Source organism: Brassica napus, chromosome A9 (genome assembly GCF_020379485.1).
Source record: "Brassica napus cultivar Da-Ae chromosome A9, Da-Ae, whole genome shotgun sequence".
Lineage (NCBI taxonomy): Eukaryota > Viridiplantae > Streptophyta > Magnoliopsida > Brassicales > Brassicaceae > Brassica > Brassica napus.
Window position 1 is genome coordinate 33,814,416 of NC_063442.1, and position 17,603 is coordinate 33,832,018.

Genomic DNA, 17,603 nt, shown 5'->3' on the forward strand with positions numbered 1-17,603 from the left:
CATGTGATCTCAATAAAACCAAGAAGAATCATTCCAATGTCATCAAACCTTAAACCGATATTTTCATTATAAAAATAAATATATGTATTAAGTCAAATGTTTTTTTAGCATGATCATGAAAAAAAAAATCCTCAAAACAAACTGTCTTAACCACAACTAAACCTAATCAAACCCAAAACTAACCAATACGAACAAAAAACGAGTGGCAACTATGATTATAACAGAGAGATTCATGCTTTATGTCTATAACTTTATGGACCTTACTCTGTCTTAATCGCCACATGTACAAATGATTCACATGTTTTGGTTTCTGACAGATCTGTGATATTTCCAAGACATTATAGATGTTTTTATTTTAATCTGATAAAAACAATAACAAAAAACAAGGAGAAGCTGATGATGAGTGAATATGCAAGGCGGCATGGGGAAAGAAATAATGTGTTCTTCACTTTTATTTTTGTTTTATATGTACCTTTAATAATATATAATCTAATATATATATATATATATCATATTATTACTGACATCATTCCAGTGAATAACGCTTGCAATGAGCTTATTCTCGGTTAATACAGAGCTCACATGAAAATGGAGAAAGCATTAGTCAAGCTTAGTATTTAAAAAGGAAACAGAGGATGATGAATCTTTGAAGCAGCCCTCGAATTACAATTTCGAAAGAAGGATCTCAACATGTGGATGCTTAAAGAATTTTTTATGTTCCAATATATATGATGTATCATATTTTTAGGTAAATTTTTATTTCAACAAAAATGTGTAATTAGTCATATCTTATAGTTATTTTTTAATTGTTGAACACTTTTTAATTTAAAGTTTTAGTGATAATTTTTAGATAAAAAGTAACTTCTATAAACATGTGTGTTTTAGCTTAAAACATCTTAACGGACGAATATATGAAAATACGTTAGACTCACAATTACAGCGATGAAGACATTGAGGAGACAAGAGAGCAGTAAAACAAAATTATCTAGTCTGCGTTTATAAGAATTGCAAAAAGTAAAGAGACAAACGTCAATAACGAAAGGTTTACGTTCGCGGAGTACTCTGAAATCAACATTTAACTAAAGAAAGAGAGAAAGAAAGACAAAGTAAAATGCTTTTGGGCTCTTCAACGTTTTGCCACCACCACCTCCCAGCTTAGGACCTTCCTTGGCAGCAGCCTTGGGGATATTAGCCTGAATCTTCTGTTGCTTAGAAGCAAATTCAGCCTTCTTTGCCTTCTTCTCATCCTTTGTCTTCTTTATTCTTTCCTTAATATCACTGTAAGGATCATCACAATTCATTTGAGTCAATCAAATATTTTCTGAAATCTAAGAGTATGTTTTAATAGAAAGAATCAAAACTAACTGTAAGGGCAGTTTCTCTTGCTGCATCACGAACTTCAGGCTTCTCAGCTCTCTTCTTCTGAATCACTTCTAGGGCCAGTCTCGAGCGAGGGAAGCGATCGTTTAGGGTGTCATATTTTAAGCGAAAATTTTAGTTGTATATAGAGCATAAAAAATTTTACATGAATAACAAAGGCATAAAATTTTAAATGAGTTTAGGGTGTCAAGAAAAAAATTGAAAATGTTGCACCGGCACTGTTCACTTCCAGGTAGCCCCAATAATAGACCTTGAGTATGGCTTCTTGGTAGCACGTCTCCTCTTCTTCACAGCCTCTTGAGCTGCATCCTACAAAAGATTAATAATTTTCAAACAGGGTCACTCTCGTAATTTAAAGCAGGCTCTTACAAAAACATAAAGAAAATTTTTCAATCTACAACACAAAACAGAACCAAACTAATGGAGTTTATGTTTCTTGTGCTGCTTTCTGTACGTGGCACGCAGTCCATGCAAGCTTGGAAGGAATCAAAACAAACGTGTATTATTTCCTTTCTTGACCAAGTAGACCCATAGTAATTAAAGGTTAATTGAAATCTGGAATTTGCTATAGATTCGAGGGTTAAATCCAACTATAACTAATCAACTACGGGGTTTTGAGCCAATTTTTTTTTCTTGTTTGTCTATATAACAAACGTGTAACAAAAACAAAACCCTAGTTTCATCTTACAGAGCCACCCCCTCCCTCCCCTCAGAACGATCTCAATGATAATGTCCGATCTTCCTCCAGATTTGGTAGATGAAATACTCTGTAGGGTTCCAGCCACCTCTCTAAAACGATTACGATCTACTTGCAAACGATGGAATGCTTTATTCAAAGACCGCGTGTTCACCGAGAAGCACTTCCATAAAGCTCCAAAGCAGTCCTTGGTTTTCGCTTTGAAGTATGAGGAACCCTACGCGTTGGAGGAATCTAATGCTTTCTTAGTGAGCGTCAGTCTCGACGCTCCGTCTCCATCTATAGAGATTAAGGTTGCACTTAGCCTAATGGATCCCGCTTCTAGTTCAAAAGAAGTTGGAATAGACGAGATTATTCACTGCGACGGTTTGTTGTTATGCATTACCAATATGGACGATAGAATTGTGGTTTGGAACCCATGTTCTGGAGAAACAAGATGGATCCAAACTGAACCTTACTATTATCTGTTTGCTTTAGGTCACGACAACAACAAACTTTGTCATGCTTACAAAATTTTGATGTTTTACAGGCGAAACAACATTGATGTGTTTGAAATTTATGAGTTGAGCTCTGATTCATGGAGGGTTCTTGATGATGTCACTCTAGACTGGTCCTTTGAACCAACGTGTGTGTCTTTGGAAGGAAATTCCTACTGGTATTCTTCGGATCAAAAAGACGCCTTCTTGATTAGTTTTGATTTTAGGAGAGAGCGGTTTAGAGGTCTATGTCTTCCTACCTTTCAGAGTCATGGTCGGATATGTCTGTCAGTTGTTAGAGAAGAACAACTCTCAGTGTTACATAAATGCTATAATACATCAAAGATGGAGGTATGGGTGACCAGTAAAATTGATACCGAAGCTGCCTTGTGGACCAAATCCTTTACAGTGGATTTACACAATGATTTTGATAAGGTCCCATTCAGATTTTTGATTGACGAGGAGAAGAAAGTGGTGGTGTGTTGTAATGTCGACATGATGGTGTACACGATTGATAAATATAACGCAGAATCATCTTCTGTAGTCTCTTCTACAGTGCTATCATGGCATCCACTCATTTACAGCTACGTTCCAAGTTTGGTTCAAATCCAGCAAAGTAGCGGAAAAAGGAAAGAAAGAAACTAATGGTTGTAGACATTAATTTGTCGTTTGATTAGTTTAATGACTTTGATCTGTTATGCTTCCTTCTTCTCTTTCATTACACTCAAGTTGAATCGATGACAAAAACAACAGCCAGCTTTATTTATAAATCTTTTTTTGTTTTATGTCTTGTAGAGAATCAAAGACAAAATGACTAATGATATGAGAGAGAAATAGAAGATATAAGAATTGAACATATCGAAAACGAAGCAACTTGCTCCATTTGCAACCAAGTATATATGATTACTAAGTGAGGTTTAGTTTCTTGAAACTTGCGTCTTTAATTTTAAGTTGTGATATACTTTCTGAGACTGATCATTGCACTGCAAGACGTACAAGTACAACGTTGCCAGTTGCCACACAGGGAACTGTGGCTCGTCTAACCCTGACTTGTGTTTTATGTTTTAGTTCTTTTGTTTCACGAAGTTAAATAAGTTTGATATATAAAGCTAATTGTTTGAATGAAAAGTTTAGTAGAGAGGAAGAAAATGTTAAGTTTTTGAAAAACAAAATTTTGAAGAAGAAAGTTTTATTATTTTAATGTTTTTTTCGCTCCAACTTAATTATAAATGAGAGTGAATAGACGTATTATAATTTATAGCGTGATAAGTATCATCAGGCATACTATCGAAAGAAGAAGAAGTTGTTGAAGAGTAAAGAAGTGGAGGGTGAGACAAGTGGAGAGAGAGAAATGCCGTTAGAAGATTTGAAGTGAAGATATTGAAAGATTTGGAGTCAGAAGGAGGGTTTGCTACTCTGGAGTAAAGTAGTATAAAGAAGAGTCAAAATTGTATTTCGTTATTCATGCTTTGTTGTAGTTTGTTATTGACGCCATGAGTCATAACTTCTCAGTCGTTATAAGACTGATGAACTCAGCTGGATTCGCCATGAAAATCTAGTTGTTTTTATACTCAAAAGCTTTATTCCTTTATTATCAATACAAAGAGAGTTTGTTACATAGATCTGAGAGTTATTGGTAGCTAAAAGCCTAAAACCTATCATAGTGCTTCTATATTACAAAATATCCTTAACATTTAGACCAAAAAAAAAAATATTACAAAATATCTCTAATATTTATCACAAATTCTATATTATTTTACCATAATAAATAGATTTTTAGTCTAGTTACGTAGATAATTGTATGAAATATCTGTTATAAGGAGGTAAGAAATTGTTCTTAACAAATTCCTGAACTTGAGTAAAGTTTGGGCTAACATTTGATTATTTGCCGAACAATGCTTGATCGTAATCAACAATTCTCCACACCTCCTCTTAACCTTCTTTTGGTTACTCCAAGCAAACTTCTAATCTTGTAAAGTCTTCTTGCTTCAGTGAGTTGGAGAAGACTTGGTGAAGATTTCGACTGTGATCAATCATCAAATTTCAATTTCAAAAGAGCTAAGATCTATGAAAGGCTAAGATGGATGATATACGCTTCACCAAGACCTTATAGTGCTGAGGACATTGAGACACAAGAGTAGTGAAATAAAGTTCAAAGGAACCAAATTTCTTAAGTCTGAGATTATAAGAGTTGCAGAAAGCAAGAAACAAAAGGCAAAAACAAAATGGTTTACGTTCTGCGAAATATTCTGAAATCAACATTAACTAAAACAAAGTTGCCCCACTAGCAGAAAACACAGAGTGAGAGAGAGATGGTTCTTGGTTAGGTTCTTCAGCGTTTGCCACCACCACCTCCCAACTTAGGACCTCCCTTGGCAGCAGCCTTGGGGATCTTAGCCTGAATCTTCTGTTGCTTAGAAGCAAATTCAGCCTTCTTTGCCTTCTTCTCATCCTTTGTCTTCTTGATTCTCTCCTTGATATCACTGTTACGATCATCACAATTCACTTCAGTCAAACAATCTTTTTCTGAAATATAAGAGTAGGTTCTAACAGAAAGAATCAAAACTAACCGAAGAGCAGCTTCTCTTGCAGCATCACGAACTTCAGGCTTCTCAGCTCTCTTCTTCTGAATCACTTCCAAGGTAGCACCAACAATAGACCTCGAGTACGGCTTCTTAGTCGCACGTCTCCTCTTCTTCACAGCCTCTTGAGCTGCATCCTACAAAAGAACATAATTTCCAAACAGGCTCACTATCATAATCCATTACAAGAAAAAAAAAACAAGAACTTTTCAATCAACAAAACAAACAGAACAAAACAAAACTAACAGAGTTTATGTACCTTCTTGTGCTGCTTTCTGTACATGGTAGTCCATGCAAGCTTGGAAGGCTTCAGCTTATTATGAAAGTAATGCTTACACTTCGAGTTGATGAACAAGAACACCTAATGTAGCAGACATTTAAAAACGAGATGAGGGACTTAAACATCAAATCAACCAATACTCAAGAAAGATTATTAATAAATATACCTGAGAGTCAGATCGGATAAATCTGATTCCTCTTCCTGGGTAAATCTTGTGGCCACTGAAACGACAAAGCTCGGTCCTGCAAACAACCATAGACAACCACACAGAATGAGACATAGCATTGGGTTCTCAGACAAATATGTCAGAAATGATTCATAACAATACCAAACAAATAGGCAAATGGATCAAAGCATAACGACATGACACATTAAAGATCAGAACTAGATCCATTTACATCAGAAGAAACACACGATAGATCTGACTAAAAACTAATAGATGAACGATAGTGATGAATCAAGAGAGATAGAGATGTGAATGTTTCATTACTTGAGAACCATTGTTGCTGCTGGCTGCTGCTCCTCCTCTTCTTCCTCCTCCTGAGACTAGTAAACCCTAATTCAATCATTCGCGGCGGAAGGCATTTTCGTATTTATAGCATTATCTTCATTTCGTTAGCCCATACTACTTAAAGCCCATTAGTGAAAGCCCATACCTCTCGGCCCATTAAGTTTTAAAATAAATAGTGATGACGTCAGCAACTCCTCAATCATTTCTTAGCCGCCGGTACAAGGAACCGGTCGCTGGAGGGTTAAAACGGTGGCGTATCGTAAAAGGTAGATGAAAGTTTGAAGCAAGCAGCTAAGCTCTTCCTCCTCGTCTGCACAACCTTCCAGAAGAATACAAAATCAAAGCCAGAGAGAGATAGAGATCCACCAAATCGGATTCAGTTATCGCGACGGAGAGCACTCAGACTGAGAAAGATAGTTTTCTCTCTTCCCCCCCTTGCGGCTAGATCGGCGAATTATGGAGGCGGAGAAGTGGAGCAGCGACGGCGGCGAATACACCTCTGAGGACGAAGGCACTGAGGATTACCGCCGCGGCGGTTACCACGCCGTTCGGATCGGCGACTCCTTCAAGAACGGCCGGTACGTTGTCCAGAGCAAACTCGGCTGGGGCCATTTCTCCACCGTCTGGCTCTCCTGGGACACTCTATCCTCCGTAAGCACACACTCTCACTCTCTCTCTAGCACCAATCTTCATACAAATCACTTTAACCAAATCACTCTAGGCGTATGAGATTACTGATTAGGCGTTTAGGTTCGATTTGATGTTAATTAGATGAACCAAAACCATTGTTAGTTACTTTAATTATGTAATTATCTTGACTCTTTATCGATGCAACAGAGGTATGTGGCGTTGAAGGTGCAAAAGAGCGCACAGCACTATACAGAAGCTGCCATGGATGAGATAACTATACTGCAACAGATTGCTGAAGGTGACGCTGATGATACCAAGTGTGTTGTGAAGCTTTTGGATCATTTCAAACACTCTGGCCCCAATGGGCAGCATGTATGTATGGTTTTCGAGTACTTGGGAGATAACTTATTGACGCTTATAAAGTATTCTGACTACCGTGGCTTGCCTATTCGGATGGTTAAGGAGATTTGTTACCACATGTTGGTTGGTTTGGACTACTTGCATAAAGAGCTCTCGATTATACATACTGACCTCAAGCCTGAGAATGTGTTGTTAGTGTCGAGGATTGATCCGTCTAAAGATCCTAGGAAGTCTGGAGCTCCGCTTGTTATTGCTAGTGGTAAGGAGAAGACTGTTGACTCCAATGGAGACTTTGTCAAGAATCATAAGAAAGATGTTAGAAAGGTGAAGCGTTCGGTTGATGGAAAACCAAGTGCTGCTGCAGAAGAAGACTGTCCTTCTACTTCGAATGGCGGCGAGGAAGGGAAGCAAGGAGGTAAGAAAGGGAGTCGATCGAGTAGAAGGCACCTTGTGGAATCTGCTGATCTCAAGTGTAAGCTTGTTGACTTTGGTAACGCGTGTTGGACTTATAAACAGTTCACTAGCGATATTCAGACGAGACAGTATAGGTGTCCTGAAGTGATCCTTGGATCTAAGTATTCTACCTCGGCAGATCTTTGGTCGTTTGCGTGTATATGTTTTGAACTTGCCACTGGTGATGTACTTTTCGATCCCCATAGTGGAGACAACTATGATAGAGATGAGGTAATGCTTAAGATCTCTAGTTAGTCGCGTGCATATATATGTATGCGAAGCTAATTTGCTTTTGTGTGACTAACAGGACCACTTGGCTTTGATGATGGAGCTTCTTGGGATGATGCCACGCAAGGTAAATAGAATCATTACCAGGCTATACCCTTCAAGGCCGTCTTAAACTCCAACTTCTTTCTCTGTTTGTGTGTTTTGCAGATAGCTTTAGGAGGCCGGTACTCAAGAGATTTGTTCAACAGGCATGGTGATCTTCGACACATAAGAAGACTGCGTTTCTGGCCTATGAACAAAGTCCTTACAGAGAAGTACGAGTTCAGTGAGCAAGATGCAAATGACTTGAGTGACTTTCTTGTTTCGATTCTTGATTTCGTTCCCGAGAAGCGGCCAACTGCGGCTCAGTGTCTTTTGCATCCTTGGATCAATCCTGTCCCTCGCTCTTTAGAACCGTCTCTTTTAACTCAAGACCAGGAACCGGAAGAGAAGCTGGATACAGAGAGAAAGAACAGAGAGAAGGAGGAGCAAGAAGCTGTGGTAGTTAAAATGGGAAACGTTGCCATATCATCCCCAAAGTCCAAACCAGGTATGAGCAAAAGCTCCTCTTATAAACAAGCAATTTGATTTTGAGCGAAAGGGGAAATGTGATAATTAAAACTCGCCACTGTGCTAGTGAGAGAGCTCAAGTCAGAACCACTTCAAGCTGTTTACTAGTGTGAGCTCTCAACAATTTCATATGTGCAGTTGTGATATCTTCTTGTATGTGTACTTTTACGAATCCAAATATATTGACATTCAACATGTATTTGACTGAATATATCATATTTCATTCATGAAATCACACTCTGACGCCAATGAAATTAGTAACAGCCTTACATTTTTACCCGGTTAAAGACAAAAGCTGTTTATTACAAATCAAGATTAACACACACAAGTCAAGCAGAAACCCGTGAAGCGCAGATTGTTTTGTTTTGATCACAGCTTCCCTTTTTCTTCCTCGCTGACTTTCCCTATCTCTGCATGAACTTAACATAAACTCTTTAAATAAAAACTAGAGAAAAAAATGGAAGAGGAAAACAAAGCACGTCTTGCTAACATGATAAGCGTTCCAATGTCACTTAACGCCGCCGTCAGACTAGGCATCGCCGACGCTATCTGGAACTCCGGAGCCAACTCTACTCTCTCCGCCTCCGAGATCCTCCCTCTCCAGCGTATACTTCGTATGCTCACAAGCTAGGGCGTCTTCTCCGAACACCTCAACGACGCCGCCACTGGATCCGTAGAGAGGAAATACTCTCTAACCGACGTCGGAAGAACGCTTATTACCGACTCCAATGGTCTCTCCCCCGCAGCTTACGTCCTCCAACACCATCAGGACGCATTGATGCGAGCTTGGCCTCTTGTTCACAAGGCGGTGGTGGAACCGGGGACGGAGCCGTACGTTAAAGCAAACGGCGAGGTTGCATACGTGCAGTATATATGGAAAATACGAGGAGATGAACGGTCTCATGCAGAAGGCGATGTCCGGCGTATCGGTGCCGTTCATGAAAGCTATATTGGACGGCTATGATGGTATTAAATCTGTGGAGCATTTTGTTGACGCGGGAGGGAGCGCAGGAGATTGTCAACGTATGATCCTCGAGCAGTTTCAGAGCCCCCAAGATTCCTGGCGATTATAATATTTGCTTTTATTTACACCAGTTTATTAAAAAATAAAATAAGGTATATACGTTATTTTTGGAAAGCTTTATGCTATTTTCAGTTTCTTTAATGTATTTTTTTTGTTGATATTGTTTGTGTTAATTAGGAGTGACTCACATGGGTGGAGAAAGTTAGTCTCGAATAGAAAATTCCAAGTTAGTATACCTCTTTGTTAATCTCTAGTGAATAAATTTTCATCAATATACTGTATATGCTTCTTACATTTCTATGTATATGCTTCTTACATTTCTAGAAGCTTTGAAATTATCATAGACATCCTATCTCTAATGAATACATTTTCATCATTATGTATGGCAACTTACATCTTTAAAAGCTTCATAATAATCATATCACTAATAAAGTTCAACATATTCTTTTACATTAGCTTATATAGTACCTTGGAATATTCTATTCGAGACTCACTTTCTCCATGACATCTTGGATAAACAATGAAACGTTAGTACTCGAAGATCCTTTCAATTCCACAGCCTCTCTCGCCATTACTGAAAGTTCTTGAATGCGTTTCCTTCGTCCCAAGAATTCACCATCTTCATTTCCATCGTCATCCATCAAAAGCTTTATAGCTTTCACAACACTATGTTTCTTGATCGACACTCCAACTCTTTCCTCGTCTCCCCATCTCACAGGAATCTCCACACCAACCCTAACCCCAACCTTCAACACCTCCACTACGAGTTTCTCATTGAGAAACTGTTCAGCAAACATCGGCCATGTGATCATTGGTACACCAAAAGATACCCCTTCGCTGGCCGAGTTCCAACCGCAATGAGTCAAGAACCCTCCGGTAGAGCCATGTGAGAGTATCATAGCCTGAGGACTCCAACCCTTTATCACTATCCCTCTACCTTTAACTCTCTCTTCGAACATTTCAAGTTTTAGCCATTCATTTAGCGCAGTCATGTGTTTTTCCTCGGTCTTGATCACCCAAATAAAGGGCTTTCCAGAGTCTGCTAACCCTAACCCCAGTTCTATCAATTGATTAGGTATTAGTCTACAGAGGCTACCTAGACAAACATACAAGACAGACTTCGGTTTCATGGAATCCAGAAACTTCAAGCATGCGGTCTCACTAATCGCCATGTTACTGTTGTTACCTCTATCGAATAAGTCCACCATACGATCATTGCATAAAGAAACGGGTCCAACGAACCATACCTTCTTCTTGATGGCCTCAGCGTAGGCCTCTCCATAGCCAGGTTCCAATTCTTGGAAGCTATTAACAATAACTCCAAAGGCTTCTGCTTCAGATTCACGCATCTTCTCGCGGCGAACGTCATCCCTATTTGCTTGTTTCCTGAACGCACCAGATAACTGAGATCTAGCTATCTGGACCCTATGTGGCATTGCTGGTATTGTAAAAGGCTCTGAGTCTGAAGAAACGGATAGGTGCGGGCTATGAAGATGGAGGTTGTGGGAGCTTAAAAGATTGAAACAACACATTCCGTGGAACGAAACCCACGGGATCTTGAACTTTTTCGCGGTTTTGGACGTCCAAAAAAGGCATTTGTCGGAGATTATGCAACTTGGAGGGGTTTCTTGTTCCTCAAGAAACCTTTCTAAGGGCTCCTGGAGTTCTTCCACAGCGTCAAAGAATTTGCGTAAGAGGTCTTTGGAGGGCAAAGTGTCGAGAGTCTCACAATTTTCAGGAAGACCAAATTCTTTGTAGGCAATTGGGAATGTCACCAGGTTGATTTGGAGACCTGAGTCTGATCTCGCACGTTCTATTGTCTTCGCAACTCTTGAAGCATTTTGAGGGGTTAAAACTAGGGTAACGATGTTGCCTTGTCGCGCAAGAATCTTGGAGATATCAACCATGGGGATTAGATGCCCTTGAGCCATGAGAGGGACCAAGATAAAGTGAAGTCTTTTAGGGTTTGAAACCATTTTAGTTTCCATTTTTTTTGGGCTTATCAAATGTTTAAAGATAAAGGAGAGATAGCATATAGAGGATACACACACAGCCTGCTAATATGTGTATATATATACGTGTGTATGAATCTTGTAATGGAGTTTATTTAGGATTGGGCAAGTCTTCAAAAGCTAAATATATTGACTTGAATAAGTCATTTAAAAAAAAAAAACTATTGTTTAGAGAACCAACCAACATCACCACTGTTTCAAATTTTGATCGATGACGAAAGTGACCTAGTCACTATACCGTGACAATGGTGAGCTACCTCATTTTTATCAAGAAATGTATGAGGAAACTGAAATCCTTAACTCAACGACGTACGAACAAACATACACATTACAATTAAAAATGTGAGTTATTTTATCATTTATATAAAAGAAATGAAAATTTCGCTAACAATTACGTAAAGGTAACTTCGTCGAAACGAAAACAATTTTATAATTATTGATTATGATATCAGTGTAAAAAATACGACAAGGTCAAGCATCTGGCCAAAGTATGAAGTCAATGAGCGTATCTAAGAAGGTTGTACGTAAACGTTAAGGTCACTCACTGGGAACACCGTTGGGGTCTGTTAACCTTTTATTACCTTTGTAACCTTTCGATTTGTGTTCTATTATAATATTCTTTTTAATAAAATTGATTTTGTTATCTATATCAATAAACTACACTTATTTTTTTGGTCACACATCTACAAATAATTTCTCCCACATCCACAAAGAATTTCTAAACATGTTCAAGCTAAAGTAATAAAATGATGGATAATCTATAAGAACGTAATTCACGATATCATGCAAGTAAAGCCAAAACAATGGAAAAAATCATATGATGATTACATGGTTAATAAACAAAATTTTCGAGTTTCAAAAAATTAATGTTCCACCCATTGTACAAAATGGAGCTCATAGCCGAGTGAGCAGACATATAAGATCCATTAGATGCTGACAGTCAAAGCGTTACAGGTGGTATCAGAACCAAATCCTAACGAGTGTGGAATCTTACATGGGTCACACTAACATGTGTGACAATCTTGAGATTCAAAAAAGACTTGCATTTTTTGAGAATGAGAGACTTGTAACAATGGCATATAGTGAAAAATTTAATAGAATTGATTTGGTTACTTATGTCACCAAAATGCACTTATTTTTCGGTCACACTTTCAGAAAAAAAAACTCTAAAGTTAAGTGTGTTTGAACTATAGTAGTAGAAAGATTAATGAACTATTGGAAATTGATTCACGATATCATACGAATGAGGTTAAAACACGAAAATAAATTATATAGTAGTGATTGGAAAGTCATTACACAAAACTTTCTAGTTTCAAAAATTAATGCAGTGCCCGTACGGGGCAGAATTCATGTCATGAACCGAATAAAGGGATATGGAAAACCCATTAACCGTAAATGGTCAGGTATTACAGTCTTGTCCCTGCCTAAAGGTAGACAACTGCTTTGTTCATGACACGTTTAATTTGATTTTTTTGGTGGTGTAGTTCAAAGATGAAAAGAGATTTGCTAACGAAGATGAAACTAATTTATTTGAGCAATTCAACATAACATATGTATCAGAGTTCACGTTGACTTTTAGATCGAAAAAGAAGAAGAAAAACAAAACGAAAGTGTAGACTAAACCCTTAGGTTATGTGATTGTTATTTTCGCGTTGTTGATGCTCATGGATTTCAAATCATTGATACAAAAAAAAAAAAAAAAAGGAATAGCAATAAGACTATCTATGTCTTAGAAACTGCATGGAAAATGCTGAGTTTACCTATATGTCTAAGAAGTTCTTTTGCCTAGTAGGTACAAATAAATAAAACAAATATTTTGTTGGGATGACTAACAAGTAACGATATGAGTGACAACTGACAACTAGCATATGATCGCAAAAATATACATTGAAAAAGGCAGATGACATAGAGATTTTTTCAAAAAAAAAAGAAAAGAAATATAGAGATTTTAATCCTAAATTTTAAGTTTATAAAAGGCCAAATATATATATATATATATATTTATATATATATATCAATATATATATATATATATATATACTCATTTTCGCTTATTTTTTCTTGACATATTCATACAATGCCGGTTCTGACGATGTTAGGGTCAGAAACAAAAATAATTTTATGGGCTTAGAAGTTAATAATTTTCAACAATAACAAAAAATAAGAGGCTCAAAATTCCCAGACTTCCACCTTCGTCAAGTCAATTTCACATAATAATCAAAGGAAAAGGAATTACTGAAAACTTTGGAGAAAATAGGAAGCATGTGTTACGCCTGCTTTCCCGTAGAGGTCGGGCAAGATCATATACGAGTCTATACAAGGAAATTGATCCAGATGTTAGTCGTGCCTTGTGTAGTACTATTTGTGGCTCTATCTGTTCCCATCAATTTTGGGTTTAGAAAGAACAAGAAAATTGGACTTCTTCAAGACTTCAACAATACTGGGCCATAATAATTTACTGTAAGAATAATTGATTTATTTTCTTTGTATTTCTTTTTCATACTATATTGAATCAAGTTTTATATTTGCTAGGAAAGGTTAAAGGTGGTTGATGCTTTGTTTGTCATCAAATTCATAACGTTTAGTGGAGGGCCTAGATGGAGGCAGTTGTGGCACTGGCGGTCTTTCTCCTGCGCCTAAACGTTGAGCTAGTTCAGACCATTAGCATGACCACTGGAACAACCATACACACCACCAATGTAAAAATTAAACTGTTCTCTTTAAAAGTTAAAAATTAAACTGTTCTCTTTAAAAGCTAGTTCAGAGTCTGTCTAGTTAAATTTGATTTCAATTTCTTTGATGCTGCTTTCTTTAAAAATCATTGCAGGGATTGTATATGAAGGTGAGCCAGAGGTAAAGCCCGAATATTACAGATGAAGTTCACATCTGTTTATCAGTCTGTATGATTATTGATTTTGTCGTTAGCATCTGTTTCATCGTTGTTGGAGGACCTGTTAAAATATTGTGTACTATAGTATTACTAATGAACCACAATTTCGTATCAATAGATTTTATTGTTAACATCATGTTTCACTGTTGTTGGAGAACAATGTTGTTTTAACGTTTCTAACCTGAGATCATATCCTCACTCGTACAATTACATTATCATGAGTCAAGACGCCGAGATTCTATGAATCACTTTATTTTCGGATCATGAAATGTAACAACTGCATTCATTTTATTGCGGCCAACATAATGGACCAAGAACATGTATCCCATCCCGCGCCTTGTTAGAAGAAGATATCTTTGTCATGACAATTTATAGGACCAACGATAAGCATAGAACCAAAGAAGAGGTTAAAGCGCCTGGTCTCTCTGCTTGATACCCTTCTTTTAGACCTTTCTATATTGATACTTCTACACACCATATTAGATTTTCAGAAGTAGTGTTAAGCATCTATCTTCTTACATTTTTCTAAAAGCTTCCAGATTATCGTAAATCTCTTTGTTAAATATCTAATGAATAAATTTTAATCACTACGTATGCTTATCGTTGACCTCTTATCTCTAATGAATACATGTTCATCAATATGTATGGCAACTAATAATATTAAGAGCCTCAAAGTTATCATAGACCTCTTTGATGATCTCTATTAAAGTAACATTTTCGTGATACTAAAATTGAATTTTTCCTTGTTTAAAACGAGTTTAACATTGTCTTTTACATTAGCATATACTACCTTAGACTTCTCTATTCGAGACTCAATTTCTCTAAGACATCTTGGATAAATAATGAAACGTTAGTACTCGAAGATCCTTTCATTTCCACAGCCTCTCTCGCCTTTACTGCAAGTTCTTGAACGCGTATCCTTCTTCCCAAGAACTCACCATCTTCATTTCCATCTTCGTCCATCAAAAGCTTTATAGCTTTCACAACACTATGTTTCTTCACCAACACTCCAACTCTTTCCTCGTCTCCCCATCTCACAGGAATCTCCACACCAACCCTAACCCCAACCTTCAACACCTCCACTACCAGTTTCTCATTGAGAAACTGTTCAGCGAACATCGGCCATGTGATCATTGGTACACCAAAAGATACCCCTTCGCTCGCCGAGTTCCAACCGCAATGAGTCAAGAACCCTCCGGTAGAGCCATGTGAGAGTATCATAGCCTGAGGACTCCAACCCTTTATCACTATCCCTCTACCTCTAATCCTCTCTTCAAACCTTTCACGTTTTAGCCATTCATTTAGCATATTCATGTGTTTTTCCTCGGTCTTGATCACCCAAATAAAGGGCTTGCCTGATTCTTCTAACGCTAACCCTAGTTCTATCAGTTGATTAGGTACTAGTCGACAGAGGCTACCTAGACAAACATATAAGACAGACTTTGGTCTCATCGAATCTAGAAACTTCAAGCAGTCAGTCTCACTAATCGCAATGTTACAGTTGTTTCCTCTATCAAATAAATCCACCCTACGATCATTGCATAAAGAAACTGGTCCAATGAACCATACCTTCTTCTTGATGGCTTTAGCGTAGGCCTCTGCATAGCCAGGTTCCAGTTTGTGGAAGCTATTAACAATAACCCCAAAGGCTTCAGATTCAGATTCACGCATCTTCTCGCGAACGTCATCCATATTTTCTAATTTCCTGAACGCACCTGGTAACTGCGATCCAGCTATCTCGACCTTATGTGGCATTTCTGGTATAGAGAAAGGCTCTGAGTCTGAAGAAACCGAGAGGTGCGGGCTGTGAAGATGGACGTTGTGGGAGCTTAAAAGAGAGAAACAACACATTCCGTGGAACACAACCCTTGGGATCTTGAACCTTTTCGCGGTTTTGGACGTCCAAAAAAGGCATTTGTCGGAGATTATGCAACTCGGAGGGGTTTCTTGTTCCTCAAGAAACCTCTCCAAGGGCTCCTGAATCTTGTCCACAGCGTCGTAGAACTTCCTTAAGAGGTCTTTGGAGGGCAAAGTGTCGAGAGTCTCACAATTTTCTGGAAGACCAAATTCTTTGTAGGCAATTGGGAATGTCACCACGTTGATTTGGAAACCTGACTCTGACTTTGCGCGCTCAACTGTCTTCGCAAATCTTGAAGCATTTTGAGGGGTTGAAACTATGGTGATGATGTTGCCTTGTTCCGCAAGAATTTTGGAGATATCAACCATGGGGATTAGATGCCCTTGAGCCATGAGAGGGATCAATATAAAGTGAAGTCTTCTGGATTTTGAAACCATTTTAGTTTCCATTTTTGGGTGTATCAAATGTTTGAAGATAAAGGATAACATATAGAGGATACACACACAATCTGCTAATATGTGTATTATATACATGTGTGAATGAATCTTTATAATGGAGTTTATTTAGTATTGGGTAAGTCTTCAAAAGCTGTATATATTGACTTTGAACAAGTCATTATAAAAAAACTATTGTTTAGAGAACCAACCACGCAGCATCGTTGTTTAAAATTTTGATCGATGACGAAAGTGAGCTTGTCACTATACCATGACAATAGTGAGCTACCTCATTTTTATCAAGAAATGTATGAGGAAGTTGAAATCTCATTTATATAAAAGAATTGAAAATTTCACTAACATTTACGAAGAGGTAACTTCGTAGAAACATTTTTTAAAAATAATTTTTGATTATGATATCAGTGTAAAAAATACGACAAGGTCAAGCATCTGGCCAAAATATGAAGTCAATGAGCGTATCAAAGAGGTTGTACATAAACGTAAAGGTCACTGTGAGGACCGTTGGGGTCAGTTAACCTTTTATGGTTTTGTCCCTGCCTAAAAATTGATAATAACTGCTTTGTTCATCACATCGTTTAATTTGATTTTCTTTTTGCTGTAGTTCAAGATTATGAGAGTTTGCTAACGATGATGAAACTAATTTACTTTAGCAATTAATAGAATTCAACACAACATATGAATGAGAGTTCACGTCGACTTTATGGAAAACAAAACTAAAGTTTAGACTAATACCTTAGGTTATATGATTGTTATTTTCGCATAATTGATGCTCATGGATTTCAAACCATTGATTCAAAAAAGAAGTAATAAGACTATCTATATGTCTTAGAAACTGCATGGAAAATGCTGAGTTTGCCTATATGTCTAAGAAGTTCTTTTGCCTATTAGGTACAAATAAAATAAAACAAATGTTTTGTTGGGATGACTAACAAGTAACGATATTATGAATGACAAGTAGCATATGATCGCAAAAAATATACATTGTAAAAGGCAGGAAGACAGTCAAAGTATTGTGAATCCTATAACATAATGTACATGTTGGGAAATCCATTCATTATATAATGATCAGAATCATCACCTTTTATACTAGTTTCATTCAATCATTCTTGTGGAACTTTTTATCGAGAAATTATAAGGGCATGTAATAAAAAGGCATCG

The 17,603-nt window shown here is 37.5% G+C and overlaps 5 protein-coding genes across 5 annotated transcripts; 2 read left to right on the forward strand and 3 right to left on the reverse strand.

The window, feature by feature from the left end:
* Nucleotides 1–195: 195 nt before the first annotated feature.
* LOC106363488 (putative F-box/kelch-repeat protein At3g22730) lies at nucleotides 196–4,904 on the forward strand. Its single transcript, XM_048741098.1, has one exon. The coding sequence runs from the start codon at nucleotides 2,104–2,106 to the stop codon at nucleotides 3,196–3,198; it is 1,095 nt and encodes a 364-aa protein (XP_048597055.1). The 5' UTR covers nucleotides 196–2,103; the 3' UTR covers nucleotides 3,199–4,904.
* LOC106367917 (60S ribosomal protein L24-2) lies at nucleotides 4,692–6,010 on the reverse strand. The gene is made up of 5 exons (XM_013807784.3): nucleotides 5,906–6,010; nucleotides 5,582–5,657; nucleotides 5,395–5,496; nucleotides 5,124–5,272; nucleotides 4,692–5,036 (listed from the first exon to the last, which is right to left on the reverse strand). Exons 1-5 carry the CDS (start codon nucleotides 5,914–5,916, stop codon nucleotides 4,886–4,888), a joined length of 489 nt encoding a protein of 162 aa, XP_013663238.1. The 5' UTR covers nucleotides 5,917–6,010; the 3' UTR covers nucleotides 4,692–4,885.
* A 142-nt stretch (nucleotides 6,011–6,152) lies between these two features.
* LOC106367914 (SRSF protein kinase 1-like) lies at nucleotides 6,153–8,469 on the forward strand. The gene is made up of 4 exons (XM_013807783.3): nucleotides 6,153–6,577; nucleotides 6,764–7,600; nucleotides 7,677–7,724; nucleotides 7,805–8,469. The coding sequence occupies exons 1-4, from the start codon at nucleotides 6,383–6,385 to the stop codon at nucleotides 8,222–8,224; spliced, it is 1,500 nt and encodes a 499-aa protein (XP_013663237.1). The 5' UTR covers nucleotides 6,153–6,382; the 3' UTR covers nucleotides 8,225–8,469.
* A 1,015-nt stretch (nucleotides 8,470–9,484) lies between these two features.
* On the reverse strand, nucleotides 9,485–12,024 carry LOC106367913 (UDP-glycosyltransferase 73D1-like). Its single transcript, XM_013807782.3, has one exon. The coding sequence runs from the start codon at nucleotides 11,216–11,218 to the stop codon at nucleotides 9,710–9,712; it is 1,509 nt and encodes a 502-aa protein (XP_013663236.1). The 5' UTR covers nucleotides 11,219–12,024; the 3' UTR covers nucleotides 9,485–9,709.
* Nucleotides 12,025–14,855: 2,831 nt separating this feature from the next.
* Nucleotides 14,856–16,707, reverse strand: LOC106364903 (UDP-glycosyltransferase 73D1-like). The gene has a single exon (XM_013804388.3). The coding sequence runs from the start codon at nucleotides 16,521–16,523 to the stop codon at nucleotides 14,934–14,936; it is 1,590 nt and encodes a 529-aa protein (XP_013659842.1). The 5' UTR covers nucleotides 16,524–16,707; the 3' UTR covers nucleotides 14,856–14,933.
* Between the last annotated feature and the right edge of the window lie 896 nt (nucleotides 16,708–17,603).